Source organism: Lampetra planeri, chromosome 35 (genome assembly GCF_965212315.1).
Source record: "Lampetra planeri chromosome 35, kcLamPlan1.2.h2, whole genome shotgun sequence".
Classification (NCBI taxonomy): Eukaryota; Metazoa; Chordata; class Hyperoartia; order Petromyzontiformes; family Petromyzontidae; genus Lampetra; species Lampetra planeri.
The window spans coordinates 6,270,948-6,290,146 of NC_136141.1; the positions used below are offsets into that span (position 1 = coordinate 6,270,948).

Consider the following 19,199-nt stretch of genomic DNA (forward strand, 5'->3'; position numbering starts at 1 on the left):
ATATACTCGAGCCTGTGTTCGCCCCTCTGTGTTGTTTTATTCTGCAGGTGTTGAGGCTCTGGTGGTGGCAAAACCGTTTCTCCAGGCTTCAAAGAGATAGCACTTAGTTTAACACTTAGGCTTTTGCGACCAATGTCATCTATAGTACAGTGTTTTTTTGGGTTAGATCGCGTAAATATAAATGTGTCGTTAAACCCGCCACCAACACACCGGCGTGCTGTACCAGTAACGAATTGGCTACGTTCTGTTTACGTGACAAACCTTGGCTGTGTCGGGTGGTGGCGGGTTTAACACATTTATATTTACGGCATCAAACCCAAACAACCTGTATTATAGATAGCACTTAGTTGAAAGTGCTCCTTCTATGCTGCCACCTAATGACTTTCTTTTGTTTCTCACGTTCCCAGGCTGTTCTGGATGTTTTAAGACTCCTGTAAGAAAAATTTCCGGGGGCTTAACGGAGCTATAAAAATTAAGAAAGTGTCCGAAACACCTTAATTTATGGTCAGAAAAGTCAGTGGCGGATGAGCCTGTGACGGCAGGTTGTGATTTTTCTTATCAAATTGGTGCCAAATTTAGTGCGATGTGCGTGCGTGTTGCTGCAACTATTAACATTTTTTTAAATTTTACCAGATAAGGCCCACTGAGCTATGTAGCTCTTTTTATAAGTGACCTGCCCACAAATGATCGCTCAACGAAGTGTCTTATCACGTGGAAATTCATCGCTGCCAAATGCTGTAAACGCGTGTTCCTAAATCTCACTACCGCGGAAGCAATGTGGGTGCACTGCTCGACAAGCTGCAGAGATGCCACTGTTGTCTGTACTCATCGTCATCATCAACCGCAGCAGTCTGCGGGATGAAGGCCTCCTCCAGTTATCCTCACCCTCTCTCGGACCTTGCAGTGCCACAATCCGCCCAGCTCCTTCACACTCCGACGTTGGCCTCGACTGTTCCAGCGAAGCATCCCGACCAAGCCCGCTAACTTGCGTTGGTTATTTAATGTACATGTTTTTCTTCCTGCCTCTCAGTGTCATTGCAAGCAGTGCAGCTCTTGCGTGCTTCTTTTTACGCGCACCCTTTTTCAGCTTTCATTCAATTCTCTTTGTCAACGTCAATGTTTCCGATCCGCGCCATCGCACCTCCGATTAGCACGGTTGGCTACGCGCGGCGCGAAAGGAGTTCAACATACGTACATACATCGCAGGTCACATTCGCTGCTTTTATACGTTCTTCTCTTGGCACACTGGAACGTTGCTTTTCATTATTAAGTTCAGTTTGCATATAAATCGCTCCAATCTGCTGTCATCTGCTTCTTTGTTTGAACATATTGATCCCACTTTGCCCTAGGTCTACAAACTCTCATGGTGTTTCCAGTTGTATTATTCTTTCAGCAGACTCTTCAGTTACGGAGTGAACTTGTTGTGCACGCTGTATGTCTTCTCATTACTTTAATAATTGATTAATCATCTTATAATTGGGTGGCACGGAGGCGAGATGTTAACTCCCTCGCCTGGTATACAGGAGGTCGTGAGTTCAATCACGACCTCGACGCCTGTATATTTTGAGATTGCATGTTTTCCCCGTGGTCGTGTGGATTTTTCTCCGGGACTTCCGGTTTTTCCCTCCACATTTAGAAACACACGTTTAGAGTTTTTGCCTCCGATAAATTTCCACATGATAAGCCACTTCTATGAGCTATCATTTGTGACCAGGTCGCTTCTGAAAAAGAGCTGTAGAGCTCAGTGGGCCTTACCTGGTAAAGTGTGTTTTTTGTTTAATTTGTTTATTTATTTTCTCAGTAAGGACTCGCTGGGCCTGGAGATGTGGAAAATGCAGTTTGAGATGTTCAACCAATGTATTTTTTTGGAGGGGAGGGGGTCGGGTGGGATTGTGGGAAGAATACACAATACCTGCAAGAGAGTTCACAGCATAATTAGGTCTACACTCAAGTGCGCCACATTGATTCAAATGCGTCGCATCTCGCCGTGATTCACCAACCCTGCCTCCAAATCAGCATCAAGTCGCAAAACTGCAGTCATCTGTACAAACATCACCTTTACTATTGACATGGCTTTTGTTTGAAAAAAAAAAGTATTAGTTGCAGTTCCCATGCATATATATGCATATATGCATGGGAACTGCACATATATATATGCACATGCATATATATATGTGCATGTGGTGCTATTAATCTCTGTGGTTTTATTACCCTTGGATTTTTCTAGGTTTTTAAAATGGGATTTCAGTCTGCATGTGTAAGCTTTGCATCCTTCATTTGGCTCCCACCAGGTTATGACAAAGGCATGCGTAGATTTATTCACGTATTTATGCGTCTCCACACTCATGCGCGCTATATATATGTAACGTTTTAACCTTGCGCGCGCAATCTTTACAACCAAAGTGTTCGGTGCCTGGTGCCAGTTTTTTCGCGAACCCTCTTGTGCAATGCAACGCGATTTTGTAAAGTCCTGAAGCAAGTTTAAGGTCTTGGCACGATTGACTGGAGGTGGCCGGCTTGACCCAACAGGTCAGAGCGCTGAGCCAACACCAACGACGACCTGGGTTCAAATCCAGGTCATTGCCAGTGATGAAACCGTATTCTCAATCACACTAAATTGATCAATATCTACCTGGTTTAAAAAAAAAACAATCTTCGTGGAAACTTTTCATAGTTCCGCAGGAATTTGGCTGAATTTGATTCCGTCACGTGACAAACATTACGTCATTGTGGAGATCGCTTCCCCCTACGATGTGGACCAGAGATCACTCAAAGCGTTCTGAGGGGGTGGCTCTGTGATATCCATTCTCAACAACACGAAGAGATGCACTGCTCTGACGGAGAACCGAATGCATATTTCCTCCCGTGGCATGAAGCTGATAGCACATTCTGGAAGAAGAAGAAAAAACGGCAAATATATACAAGATTTGAAGCTTTCGTGACTGCAATGATTCATACTCTTAGTTCTTTCGGTAAAGTCACGTAGGTAAAAAATGAAATAAAAATTAATAAAAATAAAACAATAAAATCACGACGTTTCGGAGGCAACACAAGTCTCCGTCATCAGGTGGGACCGTCACAGCCAGATTTGCCGCATCAAAAGCAAGTTGAGGGCTTACATCTTGAATCCTTGCCTCACTTGATGCAGCAAATCTGGCTGTGATGGTCCCACCTGATGACGGAGACTTGTGTTGCCTCCGAAACGTCGTGAATTTTTTTTTTATTAATTTTAATTTCATTTTTTACCTACGTGACTTTACCGAAAGAACTAAGAGTAGCCAATATATATACACGTTCAGCAAAAGGTACTTCGCTATTGCACGTACCGATTGGCGCGGATAATTCCCCACACGAACCTCGGACGGTGATGTCTGAAATGAAAAACGTTCCGTGGGATTTGCCCGCGAGCATTGTAAAACGGAGGTGAAATGCGGCGCGCCTCCTCCGGGCCAGGTGTTCACGCTTGCGTGCGCGGCCCGCCGCGGAGATTTACGCTCCTTATCTTCTGCGAGCACGCGCTGCGAGCACGCGCTGCGAGCATTCTTGGACACTGCCGCCCACTCGGGTGGCGACAGGTGTTCGGCAGAGCCACGTAGCAGGGCTCCATTCTCTTTCCTAATGGCATACCATCACGGAGTCCGATCTCATCAGGGAGGTCAAGGGCGGGGTGATGATGGGCTGCTGGATATTTACACAGGAAATGACAATGTGGAAAAAAGGGGAAAAAAATGTATCGCTCCGCTCCTAAAAAGCAGCGTTTGGTTCTCAGCACTCCAGCTGGCTGGCACGTACTGTGCGTATGTCCGTTGAACTTCTTTTGCACCGTACGTAGCCGACCGTGCTAAGCGGAGGTGCGGGGGAAGGACAACAAACTACTAAACACAAGAAGCAGTTCTAAAGAAATGAGTTTTGTCAACCGAAATGATTTAAAAGTGCACAACTCCAGTGGCTTCCTAATATCGGAAGGAAGAGCGTTCCAGACGGCCGCAGAAGCACATCTGAAAGCGCGCGGTGCGGTGAACCGTCCTTTGTTCGACGGCTCGCGGCCAAAAGCAGAGCCCTTTGACTTGGCTCTGAGCCTCTCGACTGGGTTGCGTTTTGCCCCCCTCCCCCCTCGCTTGGCTGGAACACAGCGAGTGCTGCGGCAGCGTTGCGCGGGGGAGGCGCGGATGCACAAGGCGATGGCAGGGCCTTGCGGCCACAACGTGAAACCGAGGTCCTGCGCGATGCGGACGTTGGGGTGAAGTGCCCTAGCGTGCTTTGCATGTAGGGAAAAATATACGGTATGTCAGTGCCCTGGATACAATCTTAAATAGGTTGCAATGCAGTTTTATTGCACATGCCTCCCCACCGCGCATATCATTCTCAAATGTACGGTCTTAGACATAGGCGCATAAAATATTCATACAAAAACAAGATGCGACGGTGCATTGGTCAGCGCACTGCGCTGTGATATCAGCTCTCATAATTTCACTCCTGGCCATGGCTAACATCACTGACGAGTGATATACCAACCGGTCCGGGGTTGGTGGTCTCCCAATTTTGCTAATCCATGTTGGTCAGCATAGCCGAAGAAAGTTCAAACAACATGACCCAAGTAAAGAACAGGTCTGTCGGAAAGACTGTCTTTCCGACAGACCTGTTCTTCACCTGAGGACGGCTGCTTTCGTTGTGGCCGAAACGTCGTGAGAATTATTTTATTATCTTCTTGGTTCTTTCGGTAAAGTCACGTAGAATGGAAATAATAAAATAATAAAAATTAAACATAATAAATAACTTTTTTATTATTATTATTTTATTATTTCCATTCTACGTGACTTTACCGAAAGAACCAAGAAGATGAATCCCTGCAGTCACGAAAGCTTTAAATCGAAAATTATTTTATTATGTTGTATTTTTATTATTTTATTATTTCCCTTCTACGTGACTTTACCGAAAGAACCAAGAAGATGATCCAAGTAGGCGATCTTTCGGCAGTGGATTGACACAGTGGCTGTAATCCATTCACGTGTTAACGTACATCAAGTTTTCACGAGCCTACTAATTGCCAGAGGTGGGACAAAGTCATTGTTATGCAAGTCACAAGTAAGTCTCAAGTCTTTGCTCTCGAGTCCCGAGTCAAGTCGAGTCAAAGATGAGGCAAGTCCAAGTCGAGTCTGAAGTCATCAAAATCATGACTCGAGTCTGACTCGAGTCCAAGTCGCATGACTCGAGTCCACACCTCTGAGGTGGGACAAAGTCATTGTTGTGCAAGTCACAAGTAAGTCTCAAGTCTTTGCTCTCGAGTCCCGAGTCAAGTCGAGTCAAAGATGAGGCAAGTCCAAGTCGAGTCTGAAGTCATCAAAATCATGACTCGAGTCTGACTCGAGTCCAAGTCGCATGACTCGAGTCCACACCTCTGCTAATTGCGCCGTCAAAACTGTGTTCAACCACCACGACGACACGTCACTACACTGCTCGATCTGCTTCTTCCCTCCCGCCGCTCCTTCCTGGAATCCCCTCCCATCCACTCTTTTTCCCATAGCCCTCGTAACTTTACGCGATTCAAGCAACGTTCGTTCGTTCCATCGTCTCTCAGTCCGCGGCGGCAGCGTGTTGAGTAGTGGCGGGGGTTTCAAGCAACGTGTTTAACTGTTTTATACAAATATAGTATACCTTCACTATTGCTGTTTGTTGCTGACCGCTTGGCATCTAGGCCCTCTTTTGAGTCTGCGCTCAGCAACCGAGCTAAAGGGATCTTGTGTATATCAGTCAAAGGTTTGTTTTGCTTAGCTTGGAGCCTTTGACTATACATCACAATTACTAGTGGGCCCAAGGCAGTGCAAATGAGGTAGCCAACATATCCCCTCTCTGCCATGGATAACCTTGCTGTAATCCACAACCCTCGTGAAGCAGAGCTGCCAAGCGTTAGTTGGTGTACCATCTTACTCAGGGGACGGAAGCCTATGGATAATTTTCTAATTATCCCGTGTCATTCATGAAACCACTTAGGGCAGGAGGGTATACTAATTGCCAGTGTGACTGTCATTTGAGCTCGAGTGCTCGCCGAAGTGTGTGTAGAGACAGCATCTGGTTTCTAGAGCGGCAGATGGCATGGGTGGGCTGCGTAGATGACTGGTGATTTGGCATGTGCAATAAAAATCAGCAATTAGATATTCATTTCAAAGTGATGCAGCCATTCAATCGCTTTGTCTGAGAGTTGATGAATAGTAGATACACCCACCAACTCGCTCACCCACCCACTCACTCACCCAACCGCCGCCTTCAAACGTATATTTGGGGCAGCGTGAAGCTACATTGCCCGTGGTTTGGCGTTCGTAGCACACAGGAGAGAGAATCTTGTTTTGTCCACTTCAGGTGTCCGTGGTTGGTGCGGACCCGGTTAAGTGCTGCCCATCGTTTCCATGGAAGCTGGAAGCCAGGACAGTTTTGTCGTTGGCTCTCTGATCAGATGAAATGACAGAACAGATGGGACACATTTATTTGATATCCCAGTTGGCAATGAGGGTAAGGATTTTTTTCCCCTTTGTGATCCACTGATCCTTGATCAAAGGATCTGACCATTTTTGTTGCTGCAAATTGCCAGGAAACACACTTTCTGCAAACAGAAGCCTGCATCAAGCTGATAGCAAGGATATTTAAATAAGCATTGAAATAGAAAAACACACACGCAGTGCCATCAGCTGGTGCATGGTCACTTTTGGTAAAAGCCCTGCTTTGTTTTGGTTAAATGTTCTGAAGTTGCAGTTTTTTTACGTGTGACTGCACATTCATGCAATGTTGCATTAACGTCTATAAACAAACGTTTCTTTGGGCGGCAGGGTGGCACAGTGGCAGCACTTGTGCCTCGTGGCAGGAAGGTCCTAGGTTCGATTTCCCGACTCAGGTGCCTTTGCGTGTGGAGTTTTGATGCTTTTCCCTTTTTCGGCACGGGGTTTACTCCGGGTTCTCTGGTTCTCTGGTCCGAACAATCGCAGTGCTGAAAAACTTCCAGCAATTTGCTCGATTGGGATCACACACGTAACAAAATTGCCACCCTATTGCAAAAACTTGGCAGAACCCTTCTGAAAAATAGTCTTGAGACACACTGGGGCTTTCCTAGTGAACAAGAGTAATTCAATTAACCTGTATGTATGTTGAACTTTTTTCGCACCATACATAGCAAACCATGCTAATCGAAGGTTTGGGGGGGGGGGGGAAGGACAACAAACTAAACACAAAAGTCAGTTTTAAAGAAATTCGTTTTCAATATCGATGATTTACAAGTGCCAAGCTCCAGTGGATTCCTAATGTCGGAGGGAAGAGTGTTCCAGATGGCTACAGAAGTGCATCCGAAAGTGCGATGCAGTGACCGTGAGTCGCTGCATCCAGGAACATATTACACAGTGCTCAAGTTTAGAAATGTGAGCAGGACACAGCGTTATACTCTTGTGCATAGACTCTCACTGGAGTAGCGGCCTCCGTCCCGGACTGCATCATGCTGCGTCTCATGGCTCAGTTTTCTGTTAATTTCAATCTTCTTTGTCGATGAATAACGGAACTGGCTGCTGGCGGATATGCAGCTCATGAAGTGTGGCTTTCACGAGGCTCCAGCATTAACGCCGCACCACGAGGATTCCATCTGGCCAGGTGTGACTCTCCGCAGTAGAGCAAGCACTCGCAATCGTCAGGGTCTGAGTTCAATTCCTGGTGGACTCAGCCCATAATCCCTTCGGTGGTTCATTATATGAGTACGTGCCACATTACTTTGTGGGGAAGTTTACAATGGTTGTCCTTTATTTGGACTTTCCCCCACCATAGGAATGTGGAATTTCCACCACTGTACACAGGAGACGAGTACTGCCTCGATGCTTGCTTAAGGAGGACATCACTTGGACCTGTACAACTCCACAGGTGCCTCAGTTACGATTGTTTACACTGACTTACTGCGGCTCGCTGAGCCTCATCAATTAACATTAACACCGAACCACTAGAAATATAACGGTGGCAAACTCTGGCTTGTTGCCCCTCGGGCATTTCCAATTAATACTTATTCGAGGTTTCTGAGTCTTGGGCAATTACGTTGAACAATCAGACTCGTATGGGTGCCTTAGTCTGCTTGTGTGTGCCTTAGCCATGAACACTGAACCATGAGATTCCAAAATGTATATATTTTTTTGTTCGATACCCCTCGACATTAATGCTGAACCATAACGATCGTGAAGTGTACATTAGTCTGGATCGTTGAGCCTCGGGTATTTACAGTGAACCCTGAGAATCCTAGGTGTTCATTTGCGTGTCTCTGTGAGCCTTTGGGGGCTTTAACGGTGAACTCTTTGAGAATCTTCGGAACGCCAGTGGGGCTGTCAGAGCCTTGGGGGGGGGGGGGGGGGCGGTGGGGGGCATGAACACGGAGCGCTGTGCGTGCTCGCGGTGCACCAATCTCTTGCACCATTCTGCCAGAGGTCACAACCGGGTACCCGATAGTCGTACCCTACCCGATACCCGGCTACCCGTACCCGGCCAGGTACGGGTACCCGTTTGCGAACCTGGTGCGGCCGGGTACGGGTAGGCCGTGAGTCACTGGTGAGTAACCGTTTGTCACTCATTTTGGGTAGGGTATGGGTAGGGAACGGGTACCCGTACCCGGCTGGGTACGGGTACGGGTACCCATTTGCGACTCTGGTGCGGCCGGGTACGGGTACGGGTAAGGAATCAAAACCCGTTTGCGACCTCTGCATTCCGCCGATGTATGGCGCCAGTAATTTTCCCCCACGATGCGGCACTGGAATGCTGCACGCTCGCAGCTCACGCTCCGAACGGTCTCAAGGCGTGGGCCGTTGAAGGCAGCCAGGACCAACAAGGCCCCGTGTCACGTGCCGTTGTTGCAAGCCCACACGCGGTGGGCTCCTGCTCATTGGCGCCAGGTCACGGCGGGCAGCAGCGCCGCGACGTCCAAATCGGCGCGCTGTCGAGCCGTACCCGGCGTGCTGTTCGGCGGGAATGTCCGACGTTCCGCTGCACTTGCTGCCGGGAGTTTCGTCCGGAGGTTGAGTTGGGATAGATAGAACTGAAGAAGCTTCCGGCACGGGGAGCGCAAACGTCGGACGTAAACCATCACGCGAACTCCGGTCATCCTCGCAGCGGGCTTTTGGTTAGGCGTCGAACAAAGACGGTTCACTGCATCGCGCGCTTTCAGATGCGCTTCTGCGGCCGTCTGGAACGCTCTTCAATTCCGATATTAGGAAGTCAGTGGAGCTGTGCACTTCAAAATAATTTAGGTTGACAAACTCATTTCTTTAGAACTGATTTTTGTGTTTAGTTTGTTGTCCTATCCCTCCTCACCTCCGATTAGCGCGGTTGGCTGCGTACAGTGCGAAAGAAGTTCAACATGCATACATACAGGTCCCTAACCTTTCTCTATGTGTGTGGTATTTGCCGAAGACCAAATCACACTGACAATCTTGTCAGATCTCGGAGAGCAAACCTGGGTCGAATCTAGTTATTCCTTGGATGGGAAGACCACCTGGGAATACCGGGTGTTGTAAGCTTGGCCTGAAAAGTGACCAGGACGTTTTAGTCCTGCAATGGATTTTTAAGTGTATCTGTGTGGAATTCTGATCGCGACCACCGTCGCTGTGTTTGGAAGTTTTTCTCCAAGTTTCCTCCTGCACACCAAAATTAGCCCAACGTCCCAATGCAGGACGCTCCTGTCAACCGGTCTTGAGATTCAGCAAGGTTCCCATAGGCAACGGGCATTAGCGATGTTTATTATTAAATGTGACCGCAAAGACTAAAGATCCGCCTTATAGCCGTAATATATATTTTTTGCAAGTGCTGTTAACGGGCACCTCTGAATGACGGCAAGGCACAAGGCGAGTGGCAATGTTTACACACCGCACCAGGTACTCATTTGAGGTTGAGTCAACCTAGGGGAGGCCCAGGACCAGTTCAGATAATCGTCGTTGGTGTTGACCGTGAGCAGGAATCGAACTCGGCTCGCCGGGTTTGTAGTGCAGCGTGCCAACCGCTGCACTACTGCTCCCCATACACACGTGACCACACACACACACGTGACCCCACACACACACACACGTGACCCCACACACACACACGTGACCACACACACACACACGTGCTGAAGAGGCGCTAGATTGGGAGACGTGTTAAGAGGGTTGGCAAGGGCACTTTATGAATAACGTTCATATCGGGTGCAAATGAAGGGGAAATGCATCTTGCAAGTGGGATAAAAAAATTAATGTTGAGACGAGACGATCGAAATATTTTCTGCAGGAGGCAGTTGTCCCGATTGCTTGCGGGTGTTCGTACCGCAGCTGCGGTGCCCCAGCCAGCGGTCCTCTGTTTACCTACGGCTCCCCGGGACTGCCCCCCCCCCGCCCCACCCCACCCTACCCAACCTCCATCCTCGGACAACTCCCCCGTGAATGAACATCGAGCAGAGAACTAATAACGTCCCAGGAGCGTCGTCCACGCGTATTCAAATTCATCCCGAAGCGCGTTCCTTTCCGTTCTGGCCTCGGCAGCCTCCCTTTGGAAATGAATAACATGTGCGAACAATTACGCGAACGCAGCACATCGTACATCAGTGATCCGCACGCAATAAAAAAAAACATTTTATACGCAGCGCCGTTATGCACACGTACACGGTTGTCCATGTCCGTGGATACCCTCTCTGAGGTTTCGCAGAACCAGAGACGCATGGACGATGGTTCGTTGTGCCGTGCATCGTCGGTTATTATGGACCGCAACGTTACCCATCGCATGGTTTTCGTAGCATTCGGCTTTCCCGTAAGCGTTTATTTATACGTCGCCTGTGGACAGGTTAACAAAGACCCCCCCCCCCCCCCCCCCCCCATACAGCCTTGACAAACTGTTGGGGCAAGTGCTGTTAGCGAGCACCTATGATGGCCGGCACGGCGCACGAAGGCGGTGGGTGGTCAACACCATGCCCGGCCACCTTTGTCTCCCTAGTGGCGATGTTCACATACTCCACCAGGTACTCATTTGAGGCTGAGTCAACCTACGGGAGGCCCAGGGCCGGTTCTGATCATTGTCACTGGTGTTGGCCGTGAGTGGGAATCGAATTCGGGCCACTGGGTTCACAGCACAGCACGTTAAACCGCTCCACTACTGCTCCCCACAGACACGCAATCACACACACACACGGGCTGACGGGTATGAATCTGCGATGTGTCTCACACGCGCCGGCGTCTGTGTTCACAGGTCAGAGCGGCCTGGGCAAGTCGACGCTGGTCAACACACTCTTCAAGTCCCGCGTCAGCCGCAAGTCGTGCACCCCCAACTACCAAGAGAGAATCCTCAAGACGGTGGAGATCCAGTCCGTTAGTCACGGTGAGGTCGCGGTGCTCAGGTGGCTGAGATTATAATTATGGGATGGTGACAATGCTGTTGGGGTGACAATGTTGGTTAATAATGCTAGGAACACTGGGCCGACGATGTCGAAATAACTTTTTGTTGCTGGCTGCGGTGAGATCTGACTGCTGATATCTCTTGGGCCTTTTTCAAATGTCTCTATCGGATGTGGCTTTTGGAGGAGCCACGCTTCAGTAGCAGCCAATTGGCCTCAAATTTGCAACCAATCACAGTCATGCATAGCCGTGCGAGGACCCTTCAAAGATCACAACATAGGCACATCTCTTCTTTGGAGAGGCACTTTCCGCTGATTTTTCGAGTTATACAGTAACTATCGTAGAATACATTACAGCGCTCTGTCAACCCACTGCTGGATGAGGCTTTTCACATGCCAAGTTGGGCATGAGGGCTGTTGGACCCTATATCATCACCATGGTCAGTGTGGTGCTACGAACCCCTGCGACCTGGATTCGACTCCCAGCCAGGACAAACGTCAACGGCGAGTCATTTGAGAACCTGTCATGGGGCCTCCCTTCCTTCCTGCCCACCAACCCGCGCTCATGGGCGACCACGCCGAGTGAGTGCGCGGCAGGGGGCCCAGGACTGATTCTGACATCACTCGCCAACTGATGTTAGCGACGCCGCTCATAAATCCAGCGGCGCGAGAAATCCATCTGGCTCTCGCGCACGGGCTGATTTCATCGCTCCGTCTCCGCAGGGGGGACGTGTCCCCTCGGGTGTGGTGTGTAAACATCGCCACTGGGGAGGCAACGGTGGCTGAGCATGAGGCTGGCCACCCACCCCCTCGTGCGCCGTTAGGTGCTCGCTAACAGCACTTGCCCCAAACAGTTTGTTAAGGCTGTAACAAAGGATCTTTGACTTTGTCTTTGGAGCGGCAGGGTAGCGCTGTGAACCCGCTGACCAGAGTTCAATTCCCGCTAACGACCACAAACATCGGTCGCGGATATTTGAAGCGGGCCTGGGCCTCCCATCGGCCGACTAAGACTCTCAAATGATTACCTGGTGCGGTATGTAAATATCGCCACTGGGGAGACAAAGGCGGCCGGGTGTGGTGCTGGCCACCCACCCCCTCGTGTGTCGTGCAATCTTTCCTAGGTGCTCGCTAACAGGCGCACCTCCAATTAGCGCAGTTGGCTACGTACGGTGCGAAAGAAATTCAACATACAAATGACACGGGGGGGATTCCACCTCTGGGTCACCAGATGTTTGCACATCACACCAGGTACTGATTTGAGACTGAGTCAACTTAAGGGAGGCCCAGGACTGCTTTAGATAATTATTACTCGCGTGTGCCGTGAGCGGGAATCGAACTCGGACGCACAAATAATTGCCTATTCTGTTTTTGGGGCGGAATGTATAGTTATCATTCTGCGAATATTATTGGCGACAGGCAGCCGCCGTCTCACCTACGCGTGCAATCGTGCCCCTCATCATCTCGGCCTCGAAGAGGAAACCCTATCTCGGGACGCTGAATACGCACGCCCCTCTAAGCGTCATTTCGCTACAAGTTGGGTGCACGCACTTGCCGTGGAAAAATTTGACTTGCCTCCGATTGGGGCTCTCATTCAAATATGTCTAAGCTCGCTTGCTTTGAATGTGATGCATTCGAAGTAATTCGCTGTGATTGCACGGGGTGTCGGTTCTCAAGCACTTTGCCGTGCACGTGTTACTTAAGCGCAGAGGGTAAAATTTGATCAGTTACCCCGACGACGTCTAGAATAGCCTGCTCTCGTGCCAGTGTGTGAGGTCTTCGGCAGTGTGCGAGGTCTTCGGCACACGTGCCCACCTGTGTACGTCTCGTATAGGCGTCGTTAACGTGGGCCGCGTGTTTTGCCACTTAATTAGCGAACGTTTGATGACAATTTACTCCTCTTCCATATACGTATATGTATACGGGGTGCTTCAAAAAAATGTTAACACTTACATGGGACTATCGTTTTTAATGGCAAAAAGAACGGACAATATACACCGTAACATGGTCACAAATGTACGTTAACAGCTTCAAAAAGTCAAAGAGTCTCCACTTGTTCGCCAACATTGTCAACACACGCCCTGGAATCTTCTCCAGGTGGTCTCCAGAGCCCGGAGGCACATTTCCCGTGGTGTTGTTGCAAATTCTCAGAAAGTGTTCAAACATTTTTCAAGCACCCTGTATATAACAAACAAAAAGATCACGATGTGAAGAATCCACCCAACGCGACGGCTACACTGAGAGACGGAGCGATGGAATTAGTTAATGCGCAGGAGTGAGATGGAGTGCGGCATCGCAGGGCTGGGCGGACTTGGGACGGCACGTGGAGGCCATCATCCAGCAGTGGATTAAGAATTGCTGGCGACGACGATTATGATGAAGATGCGTGCCCATTGAGTTTTGTGAAACAAAAAAAGACATTTTGAGAATAATAACAATGTCTTAGTGATAACATGTACGTGCGATGTAGTACGTCATGTATTACTCTCTCTCTTTCGACCAAAATTACTGTTTATTTTCATCCGCTTGGCACTTTGGGCCTTCTTTAGGCGTGTGCTTGGCAACAGTGATTTTAAAGTAAACAGAAAAAAATCCTTGTGAGGAAGATGCGCATGGCATGAACTCGTGCACTTTGTGTTTTTGCATTTTAAAAAAATCAATACAACTGTTTTAATATCGAACAGCTTCAATTCTCCCCACGGTGCTGTTTCGTACCATATGGAGCGTGTAACCTTTTTGACCTCATCAAATGTTGGCCTTGCCTTGAGACGTAAAATTTCATGGAAAACAGAAAACAGACCGTGTCACGCACAGTGCATGTAACGTACACTGATGTACGTTTTGGTAAAAAAGTTACTTTTTGTTTTGTTTTAGTAAGACTGAATCATAAATATGTCAAATGGCCAATGAGTGTAAAAATCTTCACCGGTCCCAAGGGGCCGTTGGTTGCTGTCAAGATGAAGACTCAATAGCCGAGTCAGAATTGTCTCCAGGCCGTCTATTTCTGCGCTTGCTGCCAGCAAGACAGCCGCGGTGTCACCACAGCTTGGGTTAGCCTCTGGACCCCGGTGCATTGTTTCATTTATTTGCCTAACTTTGCCTCCACACGCTTAAATGCCTTTTTCTTGGTTGGAAATCTGAGAAAACGAATTAATACCTGGGGCTCTGCCCCCACCTCGCCAGTGCACTTTGATGATGGGGGGAGGGTTTGCAAATACTTGGCTGATATTAACATAAGCCAATCAAAGTTATTACCACTCCGTGGGTTTGCGCACTTTTGCTGTGGAGTCATCTCAGCCAGTCAAGCCATAACACGTGGCTCTGTCCCGTGACCTCCTGCCAGCAGCCAGCCTCCCACACTTCACGTGGCACCTAGCCTGGCACAGGCGCCGTGGTGATGTCACTGTCACTTCGTGGTGAGCGGCAGTTGTTGTTGTCGCTGTGAATCTCTGTGATGTGTGTGTTCGGGTTGTAGCGCGTGGCGTTCTGCACGGTATCCCAAGTTTTACTCCACGTGCTCGTGCTGCGAGATTCACATCCTGAAAAAGCTTCCAGAACGTGCAACGACATATCATACATTTTATAATGCACCTTTAAAAAAACACATTCAAAGCAATTAGTATTATGGTGCAGTCGTAATTTGTTCCAATATCCTTCTCTTATCAGATGAGTGACCTTGAAATCTTTGCAAAATTCCTCGCACGTATTTTCTGTTTTAGAAGACCGCGGCGAAAGTCATTGTACGACAGACCTCATTACAAATTGTTTTGCGTAACACTTCCTCTAGAACACAGTCACGAAACTGAATAAATCCTCGTCTGAGCATGGAGCGTTTCTTCGCGCGAACGATGGACGTTTTGCCGAGCAGAAAAGTCTGGCCCCGCGGGGCGAATAGCCGAATAGCGGCGCTCAATTCAACCGGAAAACGGTGACAGCCGAAATCACGGCCCTGCCTCGCTGACCCTTTTGCACCGTGGTGCCTATAGTATCTGTGTTCCCGTCGGGGCCTGCGCAAGCTGACGTGTGCTCTGCTCCCCGCCCCGTTCGCCGTTGTGCCGTCGGCGCAGTCATCGAGGAGAAGGGCGTGAAGATGAAGCTCACCGTTATCGACACGCCCGGGTTCGGCGACCAAATAAACAACGAGAATTGGTGAGTCCCTTCAACAGGGTCTGATTGGCGCGATCGGCTTCGTACGGGTGTGAAAGAAGTTCAACATACATATGAAAATCCTGGTTCTGTCTGCTCTTCAAACGTGGATAATATTATTATATATTTTTGTGCTTCTGCTGGTGTTGTTTATTATATACACATCATTAGCAGATTTGAAGGCAATGCGATGAATGTGCCTCTTGTCGGCATGAAATAGTCGGTGAAATACAGGCCGGAGGGGATCTCTTTTTTGAGCTTCCGTCTGCCAGCAGTGATGTGGGCAAGCAATTTCATGGCTGCACCTTTATCTTTAACTGTGTATGTGGTTGATGGTAGAGAAACATTTCCTAAACCCGAATCGCTTCCATGGTTGGCTGGCTTCTAATGTTGGAGTTATTCTGTCCCCAATGATCTTCGTGAACAGTTTATAGACATGAACTGAGAGGCTGATGGGTGTGTAATTCTTCAAGTAAATTTTTATCACCGCTTCTAAAAAAAAAAAGTTTCGACGAAGAATAATTCAGGCGTAGGATTTCATACTCTCCGATGCGTTTGGGTGCTGCAGCGTGTCGTTCGGCACGATGTCCGTCGTTCCGCCCCACAGGCCGGGAGCTTCAGTTTGTTTGCCAATGATAATCTTCCGTGTCGCTCCGCGTGAACTGAAAGTCACCCAGCGCGTGGAGCGAAACTCGGGACAGTCGTGCAGACTAACTTACTCTCCGGAAACACATCGGAGAGCTTAGCCTGAAGGCTTTTGCAAACGGCACGCGATGTGATGTTGTATTTGTGCAATAATCTGAAACGCCTTTGTAGATTACGGAACACTCAAAAGTGCATGTGTGCGCTCCATATGAAACCGACATGGAGAATTTAACGGCAATTGAATTCTTACTTTTGCATTTGGCTGTAAAAACACACCCTGTGCTAACGATGCCAGGATGCAGTCGTGCGTGAGCGTCTGAGCCTCAGTTAGCGAGACTCTGAAGGCAAACTGTGCTGTCGTATGGTTGTTATTATTCACTAAATGACATGAATGCTCACTACACGCATGGCTGTACTCGCCTATCTATAAAGGAAGAGGCCCTCTGGGGCAGATGACTCACTTTAGAAGTGTACGACCCCAAATCCTCCTTCTGAACAAGTTATTGGACTACAAATTTAACTGAAACTGAACAATCTTCTTGGTTCTTTCGGTAAAGTCACGTAGAATGGAAATAATAAAAATAAAACATAATAAAATAATTCTCACGACGTTTCGGCCACAACGCAAGCAGCCATCCTCAGGTGAAGAACAGGTCTGTCGAGAAGACAAAGTCTGAATGACACACCCCAGGCTTGGAGCATCTATTTAAGCTAGGATGGAGGGGGGAAGAGCGCATTGACAAAAGAATTTGCATATCAAGAGGAATTTAGCATATTTATGGGAAATGCATAGAGGGTTATTTAATAATGTTTTATTTTTATTATTTTATTATTTCTATTCTACGTGACTTTACCGAAAGAACCAAGAAGATGAATCCCTGCAGTCACGAAAGCTTTAAATCGAAATAAAACTGAACAATGTTTTATTTTACCAGGTAAAGCCCACTGAGCTAGGTAGCTCTTTTTCAGAAGCGACCTGGTCACAACTGATAGCTCAACGACCCATCATGTGGAAATTTACAGCAGCCAAATACTCTAAGCGCATGCGCACTACGAATATTCAGGCGTCAGGGGTTGGGATTGAGAGTGGCGGTAATAATAGTAATATATTTAATAACAACAGGAAAGTATTTCCAGAGTCGTTGAGTTTATTTAATATTTGTGAGCAAAGTCTTCCTTTTGTTCACTGTAAGCCTTTATATATTTTTAGGCCATTATATTTTATAATATTTTTTTTAGTCACAAAGACGTTAATAGTTACAAAACAATAAAACGTTATTTAAAGCAACTTACAAAATGTAATTCGTGAATACTTCCACTGCATGATTATCCATTGATTAGAATCGATCAAGATGCATGAAGCAAATCATACATGTGTAATACTGCGATCATTCGAGTACTATTTATGTATATAGCATGCAAATGATATGCAAATGTTACATTGAGGCCAATGCAGCGAAAATGGGACGAGATAGAACAGATGAGATGACTTCTATCACAGGGAATCTACTATTTTATGGTTATTTGACCGTGTGCAGTATTTTCGATTTTTCTCACAAGATGCAGTTGTTTTTTTTGCGCCGATTTATATTCGCTTCATTGCTGTGATTAACTTTTATTTGTTTTCCACTTGTCAACATTATCCCTGCTCTCTTTTGATTTCTCACCTGCTTAATCAAATAAACTCGTCTTTATCCTCTTCCACGCGAATGTGGACCTTTCACCACCACTGTCAACAGTGGTGATGAGTTCGAGCAAAGGCGATAGGCATGTAGGTGTGTTGAACTTCTTTTGCACCGTACGTTGCCAGCCGTGCTAATCGGAGGTGCGGGTGGAAGGACAACAAACTAAAAACTCTAATCAGTTCTAAAGAAATTAGTTTTCAATCTAGATGATTTAAAAGTGCGTAGCTCCAGTGGCTTCCAATTATCAGAAGGAAGAGCGTTCCAGACGGCCACAGAAGCGCATATGAAAGCGCGCGACGCAGTGGCCGCCGTTGATCGATTGATCGCCAAAAGCCGTTGCCAGGATGCATTTTGGCCGACTCATGCACGCTGGCTAAATGCCTTGGGCATACCCACACTTTACCCCACTACAAGCAATCTGCTAATGAATGCTCGTAATGAAAAAAACTGGTACGTGCACAATAAATTCTGGAGTTTGTCTTTGTAGAGAAAATGTTCCAAATCTATCAGCGGGATGCATCTCAGTAAAATAAGTTGTTAAACGACAGGGATGTGACCCACCCCCTCCGTCCGCTTTGCCCCCCCCCCCCTTCCCCGGTGTTGCGTGCCCGCAGCTGGGAACCCATCCTCAAGTACATCGGCGAGCAGTACGAGAAGTACCTGCGCGAAGAGGTGCGCATCACCCGCAAGCGCCACATCCCCGACACGCGTGTGCACTGCTGCATCTACTGCATCCCGCCCAGCGGCCACTCGTGAGTGGATTCCGAGTTGCAAATTTTCACGTTTCGGATTTTTTTATTTTTTGCTGCAGAATCATCGGTTCGCCTTCATCAGCCACTCTCGCCATCCGCCGCCGCGCGAGAAATCCATCCGTCTCTCGCGCACGGGCTGATTTCATCGCTCCGTCTCCGCAGGATGACGTTACCCCTCGGGTTTATTCGCTCCTGCGGCTGCCACTCCCACCATTAGTCCCGACCACTGGTCCAAGTCCCCGTCTCTTAACGTGAACGGTGGGCTTACTTGTCATGTTTAACTTCCGTTTCTTCTCTGATCCACGTGTGCATCTGCCTGTAATTGCAAGCTTATAGCTCTCCATGGATTTTTAGCACCCATTGGCAGCTTCTTGTTCCCAGTCATTGTCCATGTTTTCCGATCCATAAGCCGTAGCAGGTAATGTACACAGATTTAAAACCAATTTTCTGTCGGGACATTGGTAATCTGCTTTTCATTATGAAGGTCGGTTTTTCAAAAGCACACACATCTGTTCTCACCCAACTCTGTATTTCATACGTTTAATCCCAGGCTGCCTGGAATCAAACGAATGAATGACGCATAACACCCAAAAAATGCCGCGTAAC

The 19,199-nt window shown here is 47.9% G+C and overlaps 1 protein-coding gene across 5 annotated transcripts in view; it reads left to right on the forward strand.

The window, feature by feature from the left end:
* LOC144730343 (neuronal-specific septin-3-like) overlaps window positions 1–19,199 on the forward strand; it is a 257,761-nt gene that overhangs the window by 218,173 nt on the left and 20,389 nt on the right. For all 5 annotated transcript variants that reach the window (XM_078611089.1, XM_078611091.1, XM_078611088.1 and 2 more), the window contains 3 exons: window positions 11,224–11,352; window positions 15,433–15,514; window positions 18,456–18,593. In XM_078611089.1, coding sequence (XP_078467215.1) covers window positions 11,224–11,352; window positions 15,433–15,514; window positions 18,456–18,593 — 349 coding nt within the window. The remainder of the gene's footprint in view (window positions 1–11,223; window positions 11,353–15,432; window positions 15,515–18,455; window positions 18,594–19,199) is intronic.